Genomic DNA, 21,389 nt, shown 5'->3' with positions numbered 1-21,389 from the left:
GTGGTGACGTGTGGCTCCCTGAGGAGGATTACATCACAGAGTTTGTCTCGGGGTCCCAAGTGTTATGCATACACAACGAAACAGGGCAAGACCACTGTGAAATGCAAAGGCGTGTCTTTGACGGCACAAAACGCCGCGGTTGTCACACCGGCTTCTTTAATAGGTATGGTACACGCTTTTGTAGCCAATCAGCAAGCTCCAGCTCCACCCCTAATGACTGCCACTGACACCATCAAGCGGGATAAGAGGCACTTTCATCTGCGAAATGAGACAGTTTTCAAGAAAGTGCGAGTTGTATACAACAAGCGGAGAGTAATGCCGGATTACACCACGCCCCCTATGGCTACTGATTTAACCCTGGGTTTTGAGGCGTGTTTTCAACATCCCTTCAGTCTGGTAGTCAGCGGTCCTTCAAACTGTGGAAAGACATTTTTTGTCAAGGATATTATTGCCAACGCAGATAGGGTTATTTCGCAGCGTTTTGACAATGTGGTATACATATATTCGTGTTGGCAGCCTCTACGACCAGTTACTGAAGATACGCAAGATCACTTTTGTAAACGGATTACCCGAATCTCTGTGTGATGATGACTTGTTACCCGTAACCCAAAACAATCTACTAATCATAGACGATGTAATGAATGATGCCTGTAACAGCCTAGAAGTTCAAATGTTTTTACTAAATATGTACATCACAGAAACCTAAGCTGTATATATTTAGTGCAAAATGTATTCATTCAGGGAAAGGCTAGTCGTACTATTAGTTTAAACACAAACTACCTCATTTTGTTTAAGAATCCTAGGGATAAATGTCAGATTATGTTACTGGCACGACAAATGTTTCCTGGTAACACGCAACATTTTTAGAGTCATTTAATGATGACACATCTACCCTTTGGTTATTTACTCATAGACTATACAGCCATGCCACCGGAACACTTAAGACTCAGAAGATCTGTGTTGTCAGTCCACTGCCTGGCGTACATGGCTAAGAAGCACAAGAGATAATGTCTCTGCGTATGCAAAGGAATATTGCTCTGTTAGAGTTGATATATAAATCGTCTCCTAAGGTGCGGAGAGTCATTGTGTGTAATGCCGGAGCTGATTTTGTCAAGTCTCTGTGTGAGATTGCACTAAATGTTTTGAGCGGTAATATCCCCTTGACTGACAAGCAGTACAAACTCTTAAAGAAGAAGAAGAAGCTTATTAGACTGGTGGCATCAAAGAAGGGTTCACTCACTAGTAAGAAGAAGAAACTCAATCAGACAGGTGGTTTTTTATTCTCTCTGTTGGGGGCGGCTATTCCTTTTATAATTAATCTTATCAGAGGTGGTCAGTGAGTGCAAAGTAGATGGATCATACGCAGAAAATGTTTCTGGTGCCTCAGCAACAATTGGACGCTCTAAAGCACACTATGCCTGACCAGCGACAAGGATCTATAAGACAGTCTGTGGAAAACGACCTTGATAGAACCATGAGCGAGGTGTTAGAAAAACCGGACACGGACGTATATGAAAAAGCTAAAAAATATGCGGGTATTTTACAAAGATACTTGAATTTTGTGAGACAAGGTGAACGCGAGAAGAGCGTCTTGACTCTGTCGCTGCCGCCTGAGAGAATCATGCTGGTGCTAACCCCACAGCATCAAAAGAGGAATCGGTACTTACGACATGGTGCCTAAAAGGATCTTGTTCTGGGAGTGTTATAAAACATTTGCCTAAAAAAAAGCAAAAAACATGCTGAATGTATTCTGGATACGTTAAACAGCTCAAACGATGTGTCGTGGAACGAGAGGGGGGAGCTTATCATTAATAAACAAATTATTCATGGATCACACCTGCATGATTTGGTGAGAGGTGTCACAGCTACCCATAACGTCTTAGACAGCTCTAGACCAAAGGGATGGGCTGTTTTTTTAAAAACACTCGCCGATTTAAATGTACCATTGTCGGCTATACCCAATCCTGTGGTCCGCCAGATTGTAGCCAAAAATAAGATGAATGACCCAAATAACTTTAGTACAGATGAGGACACAGCACATACATCCCATAAACGTAGTGTTGATGAATATGACACCCCTTTTAAGACCCCCAAGACCTCAAAGGGTAGATCACGCCGACCTGTTAAGCCTTGGGTGACTTTTTAAGCTTTTTACCAGTGTATAACAACTTGTACCTGTCTTTTTATAATATATATATGCATGTATGTATGTGTGTGTATATCCATGAGTGTATGTATTGCTCTATTTTTATTTTGACCGATCTACCTCGTTGTTTTATTACATGTATTAATTGTTTTTGTTTTAACTACTCTACCTCATTGTTTTATCATTACCCGTATTAATTGTACATATCATATACTCTGAATAAAAGGCTAAGCAATAACTGGGTGTCACATGGTTTATTTATAAAGTATCTGATAATACATTACATATACTCTGAATAAAAGGCTAAGCAATAACAGGGTGTCACATGTTTTATTTATAATGTATCTGATAATACATTACATGATGTTTACGAACACTGCACACAGGGAAAATAATCGCCACAACAATCTGTAGAGTGTCTTTTGTTAACGAAACGAGTAACACCCGCATCATTAATAAACAAATTGTTACCGTAAAGGGCCAACACTTTAGAATAAGACCAGCCTTTTTGTATATGACACAGAAAAAACACACAATGCTGCCCACAAGTAGTGGCTAGATGGTTCTGCACCTGTTTTCTCGAATAAGATATGTGCTCACATGTTTCATTGAGGAACTCTTTTATTTCTCTGGGGAACCCCACATAGTCGGGGCATGCCCAAAGCTATCGAAAAAGTAACCGTGTTTGTGTTTTGTGATATAAATTGCCAACCAATGCTCTCCAGGTTTGTCAGACGCGTGGGTGTTTACAATCATCATTGCAGGGTACGTGTATAATTCTGCCTGAGGTAATTGATCACAGGCCAGGACCCCCACAAAACGTGTTCCATTAATCATGCATTTTCTGACTATACTAGTCAACTCTATGGTATTCATCGTATTTCAACAGGTACCCCTCAATATGCATCCATCAATACCTGGCGCTGGTTTGATATCTCAAGTACAGAGTCAAACACTGAATAACATATCAACGTCACTGTTCTAGGCAGAGGTACACGGAATCGAGCCTCCAGACGAACGTTGCCTGTTCTAATCAGAGACACATTCCCCGAACATCCTTCATCAGGCTCCAGATTAATGCAGAACATTGAGTAACCATTCCCAAAATCACGGCGGGTGACGGCCAGCGGTCTGTCCTTTAAATGCCTCCCTGTAGTTTGAATCATGTGGTAATATTCTCTAGTGTAGAGACCGTATTGGAATGAGGGCTGGAATGGTCTTGATGGGTGTGACTGTCCGTCTGCAGAGATGCTCAAATACTCTAAATCATAGTGTTCAAAATTAAAAGGGTTTCTTGTGTAGCTACCTGTGTATCCTTCATTGTCCACAAAGCATAATACCATGAATTTAGGGAGTTGACCCATGTATAAATTCTCCTGATTGCATACTCTTGTCCCCGCTGGTATGGAAAAAGTTTTTAATGCGACTCTGTCAAGAGCATATTTAGCATTTGTGTGCTGTAGGGCGGCTATGAGCCAATCTGACAGGAGGTGCCACAGTAACCTTTTCACAAAAATACTGGCTGATACAATCTTAACTCTGTACAGCGTATCCGCTGCTGTCATTAGGGCAAATGCATCTTTTGATCGTATGAATTTCAGAGAAATATCGACGCCTTAAGCAACAACTTCTCTTGAAAAACAGATCAGAATGTATCGGTGCTATTAGCTCAACCGTCCGGCTAGCCCCTGTAGCTTCCACGCCCAATAACCCTGTGTTAGCCCTGTATGGTGGTCACATTCATATGTGAGCCTGTGTCCTTGCAAAATAATCCGGTGCTGAATTGTGTATCCAGAGTGTCTTTGCTGTAGTTGAGCAGACATTCTATTATTCCTCTGTAGGGGTAAGTATTTGATGATTGTGATATGAGTCTATCACCCAGCATGATGTCTACTTGGGAAAATAAGGTGCATCCTGGGTAGTTTATGAATCCTACATCTGCGGCAGCGGGTAAATCAGACCCGTCAGGATTCGTAATCTTCACCCTCAAAGACAGATATGAATCATTCAAATCAAGATAATCTTCGCCGACGAGATGTAGAACTCAAGGGTCCGGTCTCCGTTATTGCAGACACTGGAGGAATTTCTAAAAATGTAGATTTCTCGAGTTATGTTTGAGTGTAAGGAACCGTAAACAGATCCAGCTCTGTCTTGACACATTCTGCAGATTGTTTATGTATAAGAGACATAGCTTCTTAGTTTCTTAATTTAGGTCTTGTTGTTTTTTCTTTTCTTTTTTTCTTCTTCTTTTTTTCTTTTTAAAAGATGTCTTTAGCAGTGAAGTGAGCACGTTTTCCCTGTGATCTGCTTCGTTTGGCTGCTGTTTTCTTTTTGACAGGTTTCTTGGTTCTACCGCCTGTTTTACGTCTTTTATTTGTGGTACGGGAACGCCCCCTATTCACTGGTGGTCGTTTCAGTGGGCGCTTCATATGCACTAACATGCCATGCCCCTCCTGCTTATCCATGTTATGTTTAGTAATTTTCGAGACAACATCACCCATGATATTAGAAGCCGCTGTCCTTAGGTGTGGTTTAGCAATGTTAAATCCTCTTTTTAAAAGAGGTATGGCCATTCTGAAAAGACTTCGAAACATACCTCCCAATCCGTTTCCATACTGGGTACTAGCACCTATAAAACCCTGTAGGTCGCCACCAGCCTGATTCATGTAGTATGTCATATAACGGCCATCGTCTCGAACGTAGGGGGTTCGACCCATCATTCAATAGTTTTAGAAATACTGTTTTATGGGTCTAAAATGTAGCTTTACAATCACTTTACCGTATAAAAAAGGTATATATCTGTTCTGGTCGTTTTAAAGCTAACTCAATGTCATCAAACACCGCTTTGGAGAGCGACGTAGTGTGGCTTGTCAAAAGTTAGAGTGGGTATACGTCGCACCTCGTCAGACACATTTATACATCTCAGGAGTGGTACATGGCTATCGCCAACCAGTTGATAGTCTACAATATCGCTATATACATATATGTTATAACAGCCCCCATGAATATCGGCAGCATGTGGGCGTAATTTCGTGTAGAGGGTCCATAGCTGTGGGAAAACCGTGCTAGAACGAAGTTTAGAATTCAGCCAAACGGCCATTTATGACAATGTCCCTATTTGCCAGGCCGCTGATGTAGACCCTATTTTTAAAGCTATCATAGTACATGTATTCCTTGTAAGGCTTTTTGGTTAAAGCACGGATTCGGACGTTAAACTCGTAAACCAGCTCCTCTATAGACCCATAATAGCTCCACCGTCATGACGATAGAAGCCCGGTCCCCGTTGTTATATCGAGGATATTTGAATACTGGCGCCGCTATCGTTGAAGCTGTTCCACATTTTGGGATATTGAATCTCAATCAGTCCGACCTCGTGTGGCTCTCTCAAGACTATAGTTTTTGCTAATTTGGTTCTGTAATTCCATATCTTATTATTCGGATATACCAGGAGGGAAGCGTTACTAGGAAGTGTAACATAGAAACCATTCTTATCCATAGCTATACTGTACCGATGTTGTCTGATGAATGGTGCTCAAGTGTGTGACCTTTTGAACGATGGGCCCTACCTTTTCTATACAGGCACCATGTCTTTTTCAGGGATCCATGTGTTAAACTTCTGGGGCCACCCTAGCCACTTTACAAACACCATATTTTTACCATGATGTTTTTTTCTGGTCAATACGCTTTCTATTTTAAACGTCTTGTTTTTACCTATAATGACCTTGTGTAGTTCTCCTCGTAAAGGTTCCCTCACAGGATCGTTGGCACTATCGCTAGTTTATAAACAGGCGGATCCCTGGATAGACACTCTGATATGATGAAATGCTCATCTGTGAACGTCTGCTTATAACCTTTCCTAAACACCCCACGGAGTTTTGAGATTCTTACGTTGTCTCCCTTGCTAAATTTAAAACCAGGGTTTCTGAGGCTTCAACTTATACAGATGCATGAATACTATTTTTCATTGTTTTATCTACAGTGCTTGGTGTCATATTTATAGACCTATGATGAGAGTTATTATAGGCATTAACAAGATCCTGAACCACCTCTACATATCTGCGTGAGTTAACAGACGTTAAATACCTCCACATGCGTGTCTTGAAGGTTCTGTTAAAACGCCTATGATGCTAGCCTTTGTCTCGTTTGATGTTGAAAATGCTTGATTTTATACTGATCCATTAACTGTTGAAATTTTTGTTATAAAATTCTGTCCCTCATCTGTCTGCAACTTCACAGGGACGCGACTGCTCAAAACGTCTTTAAATGCATTTGTCACAGAAGCAGCTGATTTGTTAGATAGACATCTCACCCAGGCATATTTAGAAAAGACATCTATACACATCAATAGGTATCGTACATTATCGTTTTCCTCTGAATATTCGATCATATCTACAAGATCGGCCTGAAACTGTTGGTCTATACCCCTAACCAGTACTCTATTCCTAGGGAAGTTTATAGCTGCTTTGGCATGGAGGGTATAAACATCTTGTTCTAATAAAAAATTGTTGACCTTGGATAATTGTGGCATAATACCTGTTTGCTCTCTGACGGCATTACTAAGTTTTGCTACACTACCTAAGCCCCGGATGAGCTGGATCGTAATAAATCGCCTGTAGTGTCCTATCCATGATAAAGGTTTGTTAGAAATGATCACGGCAGTAACTGTAACAAGCTGTTTTATTGCATCCACACATAAACAACACATGTTTGATACCATAAGAAGAAACAATAGCATACTCAACGGTTATAGGGTGGCCGATGTACAGACTTTAGCCACCTATCACATAGTTTCTCAAGCCTGAGGGCCCAATTGTACCCTGGGGGCTCATACTCAGATGGCATGGGGTCATCGTAGCTTACAAGCGCTAAGGGCACATTATCAACGGTAAGCAGATTATGGCATATCATGGCTGCAGCTCCATTGATCCTATCAGCTGTTGTTTCAATACCATAGAGTGACACATACATTTGCACTGTTGGTATGAAATCGTCGGTCCACAAGGTATACATCAACTCCTCATAGTGCTCAGTGTAGAAGTCTTCTGGTATAGGCCACAGGCATGGATGGTGGATCTGACTGGGATGAGCAGTATAACATCCGTAACATTTTTTCTCCTTGTAGTATTGTACGGCAGCAGACAGCAGACGTAGAACTCCCGTTTTAACACATTCTGTGAAACACGGGTGTTCTTTTTTAGGGGAGTCGGGAGGTCCGATGATGTCAAGCCCTCGGGTGTTCGTTGCCACGGTCTCCCACGTGTCCTGATGATGCTGTATGGTCATAGCATGCCCGGCCATAAAATATGCAACCGGGTCAACAGTGCATGTGACCTCGGTGTCCGTATTGTCAGTATGAGGGGGGTTCTTCACTTGATCGGCCCATGAGTGGTTGGCATCTGTGTTTTCAGCGCCTGAAAATAAAATAAAAAACATTTGTGTCAATTATGCATCAAATTTTAAACACATTAACATATAAAAACATACACATGTTGAAACATACCTTGATTTCCCCCCTTTAGATGACATGGGCTTGTCGACTTTATCAGTTCCGTGTCCGCATGATAGCAGACACCCCAATTTGCATACCAATTGGCGCATCATCGTAGACAAGACGTTTTCTAAGAGCACCGTAAGTCTCATAGACTCTGTCTGCCCTGATAGCGTTGTCAACCTGGCTGAACAGACCCTGCATGGCCTGCCAATCACACCATTGAACAAAGAATGTGGTCTGAAACCACTTATCATACTCGCTACTATTGAACTGGTGGGTTGTCTGACCATAACCCGTCATCCCTCTACACACCAACATGTATTCACGGTTCAGACAACTGCTAACCAATAGAAACCCTAGCGGTGATCGGGGGAGGTGTCCTGTATCTATATGGTATATTTGAGCCCCTGTTTCACTATACCAGTGGGCTGTGGTCATACTATCAGACGGATTATCCGGCTCAAATGACCCACCGATTACTGAACGACACTGTCTCCAGTCACTAACAGACAATAACATGCCCTTCGCGTAGTCCTGGGATCTGGTACGCCCCATATGTGTACTCATTAGCCCTACAGTACCGTTAGCATAGGTAACCTTGTAAACATACCCATAGACCCCTAGGTGCTCAGCAACTACGCGGGGACCATCATCAGAGGTACGACGCCCCTGTATGACTGTATCCACATCTGTATACACGGCTGCAGCGACACCTGCTGGCTTATCTATATTATTAGGATTACAGGACCCCAACTGACCTATAGAACCAGCAGGGTTGTCTTTATCGTTGTTGATGGTATCGTTGTTGATGGTGTTGTCGTTGTCGATGTCAGACATAATGACTGTATGTAGATAGCTCAAAAATAAAAACAAACAATAAAATCAAAATCAAAAAAAGAGATAGATCAAAAATTAAAATAAAAAAGACGAAAAATAATCCTGGCAGATATCCAACACACTCCCACAAACAGTAGCAGCAGCAGCAGCAGGAGAGTTAGCAGTTAGCAATAGCTGTAACAATAGTAATAGGAGCCAACTACTAAGTACACACAAGTGACCAGGCTGTTGGAGACTGCCCTCTTACCCCAAACCCCTCTCTATATATATGCATACCGGTATAAGTCCCTCCCTCCCTCCCTCCCTCCCTCCCTCCCCCTTATTCATAAGTAGTATGCACCCAATAACATCGTTCCCTACTCCTCTGGGACACACCTTTTTCTCTTTTTTCCCCACCAAACACGCGCCCATACCTTAGCTGCCCGCCCCCCTACAGCTCGTGCCTGTATGCTGTCAAAGTTAGATTAGTGCATGTGTGACACACCCCCTTAGTCATTTCAACACGTTGCTAAACACTATGTATTATTAAAGACACAGGAAGGGTTTTATAAATGTTTAAATGGTACAAACAATAGCTCCTATCTATAGGGAATTATTTTCTTTTGTAGATTTTTAATTTGTCATCATATTTTATATTTTAAATAATATATTTAAATTTTTATTTAAATTTTTTATTTTTTTTCCATAAAAATATGCATAATAAGGGGACATATATATGCGTGCGTGAGAGTGCATGTGAGGTTGCGCGCGTGCACGTACGTATACGCGCATACATGTCCCCTATATACTACTGTTATCAATCTTAAAATTGCTTTAAATATTTATAACAACATACAATCAAGTCAATATAACTCAATCTAATTTAATGTTAAATACAAGTTTTATTTCACGTGAATGTAATTTTTCATAAATTGTCATTAATAAATGAAGAGACAATGAGATTGTATATTTGTATCTAATGTAGCTGCATTGTGTACATGCACATCTGTAGCATGTGGATTGATTTTCAGACTGTTCTTTTAGTTTTAAATGTCTTCATGGTAGTCATCCCTACCTTAATGAAAAATATATATGATTATTGTCCAATCAAAGCACTTGAATCATCCAACAGGATCCCGTTGGTAGTCCCCACTGCTACTCTAACAATTTGAGTTTTCTTTGATTGAGTATGACCCCATATTGTGGAACTTATTTTCAGACTAATATTCAGTACTTTCAAGTAAAATGTTAAAATATGCCTATTTAGCGTGGTTTGTTTCTTTATTTACTCACAGTTGTGATTATCTTGTGTACAATAAATATACTTCCAATGTTGCTCATTCATTTAGGTTTTACATAAATAAAATGTATTATGTTATTATTGTTGCTGTTGTTGGTACGTTTAAAATATGGCATGCTTTAACACTATATTTCTTTTTAAAACAGTATTTCCATGCCCTTTTAACCCTTGTGTTGCCTTCGGGTCATTTTGACCCGAATCAATATTACACCCTCCCCCCGCCTATGGGTCATTTTGACCCGAGTCAATGTTTCACCCTCCTGTTACCTTTATATTTACTAACATATTTTACCCTTTGGGTTCAATTTGACGCCAGCAATTAAAACCTCCAGAAAATTATTAGAATTAATATTGTTTTCCAAGTTTAAGTGTGAGGCACTTTATGTTTGTTTGTTGACTACCGAAAGAACACCGACATTAAACATTGAATGGGGTCAAATTAATCCGAAGGCGGGGAGGTGTATATTGATTCGGGTCAAATGATTCAAGGCAGGCAACACAAGGGTTAAACCGCATATTTGTGGTTGATCCTCTGCAAGGGTTAAATGAAGTTGACGACTCCAGAAAGGCTGGCCAAAGATGTGGGTAATATTAATTAGATTATGGGAAATATATAATGTTATTCACATCTTTAGTAAGGCCATAGAGTAAGTGCAAATGTAAACCAAAATTATTTTCCTTTCATCCTGCAGACAGTATTTCAAAATGCGCCGGAACAGACTTGGAAAGGAGGACTGGGTTAACATCAAGTGGCAGCCGGGCCAGATATCCCACAGCTGCCAGAAAGATGGCAGCAGTTGTGGGATCTTTGTCATGCAGGTTATTTAACGCAACCTTTTGTCTTTCTGATAGAATAAACAATATGCTGTTTTACTATGTAAATTCAGACAAGGTGTGTTGTTTTGCCAACTGACAGATGGCCGAGATGACGGTGATGGAACTTCCAAAGATTCCTCAGCATTTTCGCATCAACTCATCTAAACAATCTATTGAAAAGCTAAGAAGAGACGAGGCTGAAGACATTCTAAAACAATCAGGTTTAAAAAAAAATAGGTAATCAATATTTGTTTGACTTAATACATAATTGACATTAATATACATGTATTACTTTACATACACTGTCACTTTCAAATCACTGCTTGTACCTACACTTACATACTGTCTATTGCACTACCTGCTACTCCCATTTGTCTGTAGTTTAGTTTATTATATGTCACCATATGTGTAGTATATGTAATATGTATATATGTTAGTATTATATGTATAGGTTGGTATATTTAGTAAGGTCATTATATGTTATTACATGTAAATTATGTTCAGAGTACTTGTACAGAGTGTATGTCATGTTATGTTATATTATGTTTGCTATGTTATGCTATGGTAGTTGTTGTGTGGTGCCTTGTCCTAAGAATTTCAGTGCCCAGTCTGACCCTGTGTCATTCTGTGCATCTGACAATAAAAGACTTGTAACTTGTAACTTGTAACTTTATTTCTAGTTTCAAAGGATGAGCTCTGTTCCTTCTGTGGAATTGAGGACCTGCCCAAAACTGATGTTGATGCTGTTTGGGTGAGACTTGTTTTTAGACAATCTGAGTTGTGGATAATCTGTAGATAACCTGGAGTGAGTTTCAAGGAATAACATTAGTAATCAAGTATTGTTAACTTGTATGCATAACATGTTTCCTAAATTTTCCATTTTTTAAATATGTTTAATTTATTTATCCCCATGTAGATTCAGTGTGGAACTTGCTCAAGATGGTTTCACACGCAGTGCCTTGGGATGACAGAAGCACAAATACCAAACAACATTGGTATTGTGTGTTGTGTAACTGAACACTTAGGAATATGTATGTCTGACTTTGTCGGATAAACTTGTTGACTTCAAGTTTATCCAGTTAAATGTTGTTCAAGCCAAACCAGTCATGTATACATTGGTATCTGATCGTTCATAAAGATTAAATGGGGGAACTACTTGACTACTATGATGGCTCTTATTATAATGTGTGTGGTACTACTTTTTAATTCAAGACATATAAAGTACGAAGAATAGGTTTACAATTGCACTAATTTGACCAAATCACTGATATTAACAGACTTTAAGTAATGACCACTGGGTTACATGTTTTCTCAGAAGAAGCAATTAGTGAATATAAGATATATTTTTTGTTTGAGTATGTATTACAAATCATGAAAGTGCTCCTTAACCAATATGCTGGTTTCTGGAAAGCAAATAGGACACCGTTTTACATTGTATCAATGCTAAACACATTTCGGTTCAAAATAATCCAAATTGAACAAACAATCTTAAATACACATTGGTTTTTCATAATCAATAGATATCCTGGTGACTGACGAGAAAATGGTGCCACTACACTTTGTCCTAAAAACAAAACTGAGATGATTAAAAGAGATCTTCTGAAGAAAGTATTGTAGTTTTACCAACACAGGATTGGTGGTTAAATATAATTTTATTTAAAATTATGCAAAAGCACATCATCAATATAGCTGATCTAGTACAACAAAAGAGAAGCAATTGATGTAGGAAATGTTGACAGCCTACACTTTACTACAGTGGATATATTGAATATTGTCTCCATAAAATATTTTAAATAATTCATAATTATTCATAATCATATTTCTTCAAAATAACAGGTGTAGTACACTCATGTGGAGCCCATTGATGTAGATGTTGAATGAATATACCCTACACTTGATAACTGAAGCTATTGAAAATTGTTTCCATAAATTATGACAAAATATTCATAATAATTATTCCAAATCTTTTTTCTTCAAAATAAGAGGTGTAGTCCACTGATGTGGAGCCCATTGACGTAGATATTGAATGATTTCACTCTACACTTGATAACAGTGAAGCTATTGAAGATTGTTTCCATAAATTATGACAAAATATTCATAATAATTATTCAAAAACACATTTCTTCAAAGTAAGAGGTGTAGTCCACTGATGTGGAGCCCATTGATGTATATATTGAATGATTTCACTCTACACTTGATAACAGTGAAGCTATTGAAAATTGTTTCCATAAATTATGACAAATTATTCATAAAAATTATTCCAAATCTTTTTTCTTCAAAATAAAAGGTGTAGTCCACTGATGTGGAGCCCATTGACGTAGATATTGAATGATTTCACTCTACACTTGATAACAGTGAAGCTATTGAAGATTGTTTCCATAAATTATGACAAAATATTCATAAAAATTATTCCAAATCTTTTATCTTCAAAATAAGAGGTGTAGTCCACTGATGTGGAGCCCATTGACGTAGATATTGAATGATTTCACTCTACACTTGATAACAGTGAAGCTATTGAAGATTGTTTCCATAAATTATGACAAGATATTCATAATAATTATTCAAAAACACATTTCTTCAAAGTACGAGGTGTAGTCCACTGATGTGGAGCCCATTGATGTATATATTGAATGATTTCACTCTAGACTTGATAATAGTGAAGCTATTGAAAATTGTTTCCATAAATTATGACAAATTATTCATAAAAATTATTCCAAATCTTTTTTCTTCAAAATAAAAGGTGTAGTCCACTGATGTGGAGCCCATTGACGTAGATATTGAATGATTTCACTCTAGACTTGATAACAGTGACGCTATTGAAGATTGTTTCCATAAATTATGACAAAATATTCATAACAATTATTCCAAATCTTTTTTCTTCAAAATGAGAGGTGTAGTCCGCTGATGTGGAGCCCATTGATGTAGATGTTGAATGATTTCACTCTACACTTGATAATAGTGAAGCTATTGAAAATTGTTTCCATAAATTATGACAAAATATTCATAAAAATTATTCCAAATCTTTTTTCTTCAAAGTACGAGGTGTAGCCCACTGATGTGGAGCCCATTGATGTAGATGTTGAATGAGTTCACTCTACACTTGATAACAGTGAAGATATTGAAAATTGTTTCCATAAATTATGACAAAATATTCATAATAATTATTCTAAATCGTTTTTCTTCAAAATAAAAGATGTAGTCCACTGATGTGGAGCCCATTGATGTAGATATTGAATGATTTCACTCTACACTTGATAAAAGTGAAGCTATTGAAAATTGTTTCCATAAATTATGACAAAATATTCATAAAAATTATTCCAAATCTTTTTTCTTCAAAGTACGAGGTGTAGTCCACTCATGTGGAGCCCATTGACGTATATATTGAATGATTTCACTCTACACTTGATAACAGTGACGCTATTGAAGATTGTTTCCATAAATTATGAAATATAATTCATAATAATTATTTAAGATGAGTTTTTTTCCAAAATAACAGCTGTAGTACAACACAGGGTGGCCATTTGACGTACGGTATCAGTGGTGTCAGCCTAGACAATCTTTCAGTGGAGCTATTGAATATTTTTGGAATATGTTTTCCTGGATTGCTTTTTGCAGACGGTCCCTGGGCTTAGGTCTCACAGCTGATCGCACATTGAGACCAACGTTATTTATCGATCTCGAAGACCGGCTTTTTTTGGTAAAATTAAGGTTGTAGCTTGTTGTCGACATCACTCCGGTCACAGAGAGGTGTTTTTTGTGTTTTAACTCCGTGTCGTTTGAGAGCTATTGAGCCGGGAAGTCCGAATCTGTGAATATCTTTCTAACTTTACTGAACTCGGCTCTCTGGAGCTCTCCACCATTACGTCAAACAGTAAGTCGTTCTAACTTATTACAATGAACTAACATGTAATGATAATTAGTCTTGACAGTCTCTTGTTCGCGCTGTAAAGTTGGTTGTGTTTTTTCAGTTTGGTTTCTCCGTGTATGTGACTTTCTTGCGCTGTTGAAACGGGAAGTTAACGCGACATCATTTAAATAAATAATGCTGTCGGAATGACCATATCAATAACGTGGATATGACGTTACTGTGGATATTACGTTACATACACGCTGTGAAGGAACGGTAAACTAAACAGGGAGTCACGGTGTTTCTCTTTTTATTGACTCCCGTAACTTCACTAAACGCGCACTTCTCCTCGGTTAACGTTACTGATGAAGCTTTACTTTAACATATCACATATATTAACTGCTCCACATGTATTACACTCAACTAATAAAGGTGTAATTATAGATTAAACTACCAGCAGCATATTAAAACATAGTAGTGAGTAATTGTAACTTTTACTTTTATTTATTTTGGAATGCAGGACTACCATGTGGTGGTATTAATATTTCTATTTTTACTGAAGTAGAAGTTCTGTATACTTTCTCCACCACTGTTAAAACAGAGAACAGCAGAATGTGATAAGGTGTTTATATAAAAGTATACTCATAATCTGATGCAGGTCTTTTTGGGACGGTCACAAGGGAATGGAGATCCTTTCTTGATAAGACCCTTCACACTTCATTGTTACTTGAGTCACACGACTGGGGGGGGGGGTGGGGGAGTTCACCTCCATGTACTTTTCCACTAGATGTTCAGGGCATGGGGGGGGGGGGGGGGGGTAGCCTGCCTGCCTGCCTGCCTGCCACTGACATGTAAATAGTGTGCCTCAACAAAGGACTTAAGGTTCAGAAACTATATTGTATGGAAACAATGCCTGTCTATAGCGTATTAATATACTTACTAATATACTCTACTCTTTTTCATAACAGGAGAGATGAGCAGACATGTGTTTTACCCTGGGAGAATGGCAGTTTCATTCCGTAAGGGACCACGGGGATTTCTCCGCCAGGATCCGAGCGATGCAGCCAAAGTCCTGAAAGACAACCCGTCTCTGCAGGACAAGTCTGCAGCTGTCAGGGAGGAGCTGGTCAGGCAGAACGCACTGACTGTGGTCCGCCAGAGAGGAGGAGACCCTTCAGATACAACCGAGGTGTCTGGAGATTACATCCTGCAGTTTGGGAAGTACAAGGGGAAGTCCTTCCGCTGGCTTCTGGAGAATGACATTGGATACACCATCTACCTCATCAGGAACCAGCAAGGAGAGGAAGCTGCAGGAGTGTTCATGGCAGCGGGGCACAACAAGGACAGCCTCCTGTCCTTTATCAACTATTCCCTCATGTTTCGAGAAATCCAGTCTCTCCTCAACTATGAGGAACACAAGCCAGTTATGACAGCAGCAGCATCGGAGGATGACCAGTTGGTGGGTTTTGGGACTTGTGCCTACAGCACCTGGCGAGAGGTCTGGGAGAGCAGGGAGGACGGCTATGCATCCTTCATCCTGAAGAAGAAGAACTGCACTGCAGGCACAAAGATGCATAAGCTACAACTCTACCTCAAGAAGAAGCTGCAGCCACCCACTGTCACCCCTCTGATGTCACACACCTCACCTGTGATGTCACACGCCTCACATGCTCCTGCTGAAGCCATTGGTGAGTCTGGTGTCTTGTCTTGTCAGGGATCTACATGCAAGTCATACAAGCGCAAATGCAAGAAGATCTTTCTTTCTTTCTTTCTAACTTGTTTGTTTGCATCACAGTGATGGATGAAGATGAAGAGCTGGAGAGGATGATGCTGAGCATCTCTCCTTCAAAGCAACATGTGCAGAGCTGTGAGTATACATGTGCTCTCTTTTATTTATTTGTTTCCCCTCCCTGAAGATTCACAATCGTTTACAGTTCAGACGATTTGCTATTAATCCTGTATTCTATTCAGCATATTTGATATTGTTTTGTGTGTGTTTTATAGCTGTTTCTGCATCTTCGTCATCCTCCTCATCTGCCAGACTACGAGAAAGAGGTCTTTAACCCAGAGCACCGTGCCGCCGACCGACACAACTGGGACCATGAGTTCCTCTCCCACATGAAGCAGGACTCGTCTGGTGTCGACCGACCGTGTTCTGGTCGTGTTTGTCTTTTGGTGTTCCACCTGTTGTCCTCGTGACGATGAATGGACTCCGGTCCTGATGAGGGTACGTATCCGTCTTTGTTTTCTGATGTGCATGAAAAGAAACTGCTGTGCTCCTAACACCTGTTGGCATGTGTTTGCTGTGTGTTTGAAGTCAAGGTGCTTCCCCTGCCTAGGTGATATAGTGATGACTGGCTCCTGAATATTAACCCATTGCAACATGAACACATGTTTATGAATGAAATATACTCTGTACGTAATCATGTTAGAAACAGTCTGATTGGATTTGGCTGAACAAAGCAGGTGAAGTAAAGATACTTTCTGCCTTTACTAACAGCAGTTTTTGTGTACTGTCAAAGTATAAATAACAAACAAAGGTTTTTCCGTTGCAGTACCATCTGCTACACAGGCAGCACCAGCCAAGGCTCAGGGTCCACCAGGAGATGGTAAATGTATCAACATTGTGCACATTCACTGAAACATGATCTGTCCTGAGTCCACTGTGCAAGAAGTGATTCTTGTTATTTGATCCTTCTCTCTCGCAGCCCTGTATCTCCATCTGTGAAGAGACCCGAGCCCATTCCCCAGGAGCTCGTGTGTCTGATGCCAGAATCAGCACGTCACCCGTCAGCAGAGCCGACTGTCACACTTCCTGGTGTGTAGTACTTTACCTTTATTTGCATCCGACACATATACACGAGTAGTGTACATCAAAGCCGTTGTTTATTCTTTAAAAACTTCATGGTTGTATACTAGATACTGGTGCAGCTCGCTGAGTTTCACCAACTACAGCGTAGATGTCATGTTACATTCTGGCTTCATCTTGTCAACAATAATAATAATAACATGTTCAATGTTCTCTAGTGTCAGAGGCGCTCCTGACTTCTCCTGAGACGTCTGCAGAGCCCGGTCAACTGCCAACTCTACAGAGAGGGCAAAGTCAGTATTTTAATGCTTTTATTTTATTTGGTTGTGTACATTTTAAAAAGATGAAATGAAGTCACACCTAAAATCATACTCATTTCATCTTTATTCTCATCTGACCAGGTGAGCCATTCCCCAGGCCAATAGCCGTCCCCACCGGTCCTCCTCCACAGCTTCCTGGCTGCCACCATGACGTCAGCCAGTGGACCTGTTCACAGCAGCAGAGGATCTGATGAAGACGAGCTGGAAGCTATGGGTTGCTTCTGTGGGATGGGACTGAAGCAGGGCCCAAACAGTCCTCACATTCACACCGGGTTCCCTGGGGTAGCAGGGAAGTACGTTTATTGTCCTGCCAAAGTACTTTCCCTGTACAGAGACCAGTGCATGGAGAAGGAGATGACGTGGAGAGAGTTCCAGGCGTCTGCCTTCTATGAGACGGGAAAAACAGATGGGCCGTTGACAAGAGCAAATAAGAGAGATGAGCAGTGTTTTGTCATGTATATATCTTTTCTTATTTTAATAATTACATTCTTTTATTATATAAATTATATTTGTTTTACTGTTTTTATTGTTTGTGTGACCTTGCACTATGACCTGTGTGTTCAATATTTACTGTCCCTGTTGTGAATAAATATATTTCATGGACTAATGTCTACATGTGTCATTAATATGTGAATCATTATAGTGAACAGTCAAGACATTTAATTTAAGTAATTGCAATTCAAATGTTTATGAGAAGAAAACTAATATGTTCCATATAGGTTATAAATAAATAAGTCAAGTACTGATATAATCTGTCTGCCACTGGGATAAAGTGACACTCCAAAAATAGCAAAGTAGGAAACACTTTTCTTGATAAACAGCCCAACTGAGTCTCGAACCCGCGTCCAAATGTGGCTTTTCAGGACATTGGACAGCGTAGATAATACTGCAATTTCATTGGCTGTCAGTGAGTTCCCACTATCCACGTCTTGCCCCCGCGTGGTCCACGTGAGATGTGAGCGCGCGTACTAAGCGCTAGACCATCATCTCTGGGCAATTTGTATGGTATTTTTGGTTAATTTATCATTATGAAACGCGTCACGTGACCAAGCCGCCGGTTTGAATCAAGCAATTGACATATCTCTAAATCAAAGATATTAATAATAAATTAAAAGAGTTGACGGGTAAATAATACTTATAATAAATAAAGAGTAACCCAGATGGTCATAATAATAATAATACTATAATAATAATAATAATCATTTATTTTATATAGCGCTTCTCAAGGCACCCGAAGTCGCTTTACAGAGTACAGAGTCCAGTAGTCATACACACACACACAGTCATCCCAGTGGTGGTAAGCTACATCAGTAGCCACAGCTGCCCTGGGGCAGACTGACGGAAGCGTGGCAGCCAATCAGCGCCTACGGCCCTCCGACCACCACAAACATTCATCCACATCCATACGAAGGGGTGAGGCTGCGGTGCATGTCTTTATGATGGTGGAAACGAGTACCGGAGGAAATCCACGCAGACACGAGGAGAACATACAAACTCCACACAGAAAGGACCTGGAACGACCGGGATTCGAACCCAGGGCCTTCTTGCTGTGAGGCGACAGTGAGGCGACAGTGCTACCCACTGAGCCACCGTGGGAATTTATAGCGCTTTTCGAGACACTCAAATGTCGTTGTTAGCTAGCTAGCATTGTTTTGAGTAGGATATAGAATATATATATACTGTTACTGTATTTTGGCATTTTAGCAGAACTTTTCTTATTTGGTGCAGAATACGGTTTTGGATTTAAACTAAGGTTTGATAACAGTAATTTAGTTTAAATCAGTTTAAAGAGCCTGAGACTGTACTTCAAGCAACATCAACGGTTTTCACTTGTTTTTTTGCGAGAGAAAGTACTGGTATTTTTCCAAATATGATGTGACTCGGTAGTTTAATTATTTGTTGTGTCAGTCCTTGAAGTTCAGGCAGGTTGTGCCTTTAAAGCCCCCTGACTTGCATTTGCATTACATTGATCTGGAAAACGATAACTCATAAAAACACCTTTAGTGGACTTGCAGTGGATGAACAGCCAGCAGCAACACGGCATCGTTCTTTTGTTGCTATTCTTTGGCGTGCTGGTGGCAGTAATAACTTGTGTAACTATGTGTGATGAAGAGGAGGAGTTGCAAGCTGTTGGATCTTCCACAAGGCAGCCTGGAGGAGAGGCTGCAGAGGGACAACGCTCTTCTCCAGGTAGCCAATAACAACTGTTGTCTTCTTACCACTTCTCCCTCCCTAATGTTCATTCATGAGGTTGCCAACCATGTAGTAGACGGACGCCTTCTGGACACCATGGGGGAAGCAAGAGCTTTCATTAAGAAATGATGCTGTGGTGATGGAAAATAATAAATAATTAAATATAACTATTGTGTGTATTATTTTACGCAACTATACTAGTCCGCGTGTAGCATATTCCAATCTGTTAAAAATGTTCTCCTGAGAGCAACCTGCGTAACATCCGGTTGTACTTTTTATCACGTGTAACTGGACGCTCAGCTCTGTGACCTCGATGTAATGATCATACGGGGCAAGGTCAGAGGAGGTTCAAGATATTTAGACTATACAGCGTAGTTTTTGTTTGCAGTTTCTTTTGGATAGATGTTTACAAAAGTTCCTTTCTCAAATCTCTCGCTCTCTCCGGAGACATCTTCTTGTTAGAATATATATATATATATATATATATATACACACCCACACACATACACGTATAATTAAAGAAGTCATTAATGCAGCTGAGAACACTATTTAGAGCAGACTTAGAAACTGGATCACCATCATCTTTTTTCTCACTTGTCATCTTGGGGTTCTTAGGACAAAAATAAGGATAAAACGAGTCATGTGTTATTGTACCAGATGTTCACGTGTTAATAATAAGTTCACTATTGACAGAAATGCTGGAGAAGCCAGGGAGCCAAGAGAGCCAGCAGACGTGTGGCGAGCGGGGGCCGACGGAGGCCTCCAGGATCACTGGGAAGCTGGCGGTTGAAGAACGGCCAGAAAAACCTCCTTCTTTTTGTTATTTCCTTCTAAAATGTTTGTGACTAGTTCATATACACTGGGGTGGTAACACGCAGGCCGTCTACTATAATGTCACTTTTAAGAATAGCAGTGAAATATATATGTATGATTTAAGGACAAATTTAACTTATAGGAAGATGCAGTTGAAGCACACCATTCACTAGGAAGCAGATGGCAGAAAAATGTGTTGACACTGTCTATAGTGCATTATTAACATACTCGGTATGTGTTTTAATCTGCGTACATGCATTATGATGTGTATGATATATGATATTCCTTTATTTTTCCCACACTGGGGACATTTCAAAAATCACAGCAGCGGTGCACACACACTCACACACACACACACACACACACACCAACACACACACACACAGACACACAGACACACAGAGACACACACACACACACACACCGACACACAGACACACACACACGCACAGACACCCACACACACACACTCTCTCTCTCTCTGGAGGCGTCCCTGTCTCACCGGGGCGATGGTCTGTGTCTGGGAGGTGAGTGTGTCTTCGGGCCCTTCCGTGGCCCCCGATGGCTGCAGGGTCCAAGTGAACCGGAACCCTTCTACGGCCGCCAGGCCTGGTGCATGATGGGATATCCTCCAGCCAGGGCCGGAGTGGGGCCACTTTTCAGCCCGGGAATCTCAGGCTCAAGACCAGCCCACTTTTTTCATGGTAGTGGAAATTGGATAAATGAAGCAACAGTTCAGCTCTTACTATCCTGTAGTTCTTTTATTAATACCATGGTCCAACAAATAATGTAACGGTTAAATACAACAATAATAATCCACTTAAGATGAGAAGTTAAC

At 40.2% G+C, this 21,389-nt stretch overlaps 2 protein-coding genes and 2 long non-coding RNA genes across 7 annotated transcripts; 2 read left to right on the top strand and 2 right to left on the bottom strand.

The window, feature by feature from the left end:
• Positions 1-6,805: 6,805 nt before the first annotated feature.
• LOC130208989 (uncharacterized) lies at positions 6,806-8,701 on the bottom strand. Its single transcript, XM_056438467.1, has 2 exons — positions 8,396-8,701; positions 6,806-7,557 (listed from the first exon to the last, which is right to left on the bottom strand). Exons 1-2 carry the CDS (start codon positions 8,472-8,474, stop codon positions 6,884-6,886), a joined length of 753 nt encoding a protein of 250 aa, XP_056294442.1. The 5' UTR covers positions 8,475-8,701; the 3' UTR covers positions 6,806-6,883.
• Positions 8,702-10,666: 1,965 nt separating this feature from the next.
• Positions 10,667-11,658, top strand: LOC130208990 (uncharacterized). The gene is made up of 3 exons (XR_008834512.1): positions 10,667-10,806; positions 11,250-11,320; positions 11,486-11,658. It is a non-coding gene; the product is annotated as an uncharacterized LOC130208990 (long non-coding RNA).
• Positions 11,659-14,215: 2,557 nt separating this feature from the next.
• On the top strand, positions 14,216-18,148 carry LOC130208388 (uncharacterized). Of its 4 annotated transcripts, XM_056437476.1 has the most exons (8): positions 14,216-14,440; positions 15,385-16,104; positions 16,212-16,283; positions 16,421-16,643; positions 16,972-17,025; positions 17,125-17,234; positions 17,444-17,518; positions 17,627-18,148. In XM_056437476.1, the coding sequence occupies exons 2-4, from the start codon at positions 15,390-15,392 to the stop codon at positions 16,477-16,479; spliced, it is 846 nt and encodes a 281-aa protein (XP_056293451.1). In that variant the 5' UTR covers positions 14,216-14,440; positions 15,385-15,389; the 3' UTR covers positions 16,480-16,643; positions 16,972-17,025; positions 17,125-17,234; positions 17,444-17,518; positions 17,627-18,148. The 4 variants fall into 4 exon arrangements, with proteins under 4 accessions (XP_056293451.1, XP_056293449.1, XP_056293452.1 ...); XM_056437474.1 differs by having other exon boundaries at positions 16,972-17,234; XM_056437477.1 differs by lacking the exon at positions 17,444-17,518 and having other exon boundaries at positions 16,972-17,234.
• On the bottom strand, positions 17,591-21,181 carry LOC130208390 (uncharacterized). The gene is made up of 2 exons (XR_008834406.1): positions 21,054-21,181; positions 17,591-17,931 (listed from the first exon to the last, which is right to left on the bottom strand). It is a non-coding gene; the product is annotated as an uncharacterized LOC130208390 (long non-coding RNA).
• Positions 21,182-21,389: the final 208 nt, after the last annotated feature.

This window comes from Pseudoliparis swirei, chromosome 18, assembly GCF_029220125.1.
Source record: "Pseudoliparis swirei isolate HS2019 ecotype Mariana Trench chromosome 18, NWPU_hadal_v1, whole genome shotgun sequence".
Lineage (NCBI taxonomy): Eukaryota > Metazoa > Chordata > Actinopteri > Perciformes > Liparidae > Pseudoliparis > Pseudoliparis swirei.
This window is presented reverse-complemented; position numbering and strand designations above follow the sequence as displayed.

Bases quoted from the DNA above. Each gene is read 5' to 3' on its own strand.
- LOC130208989 (XM_056438467.1), bottom strand. From the start codon at position 8,474: ATGTCTGACATCGACAACGACAACACCATCAACAACGATACCATCAAC. The intron at 7,558-8,395 runs GTCAGTTGGGGT...TTTTATTTTCAG, and splicing joins CAACCCTGCTGGTTCTATAG to GCGCTGAAAACACAGATGCC.
- LOC130208388 (XM_056437476.1), top strand. From the start codon at position 15,390: ATGAGCAGACATGTGTTTTACCCTGGGAGAATGGCAGTTTCATTCCGT. The intron at 16,105-16,211 runs GTGAGTCTGGTG...TTTGCATCACAG, and splicing joins TGCTCCTGCTGAAGCCATTG to TGATGGATGAAGATGAAGAG. The intron at 16,284-16,420 runs GTGAGTATACAT...TGTGTTTTATAG, and splicing joins AAAGCAACATGTGCAGAGCT to CTGTTTCTGCATCTTCGTCA.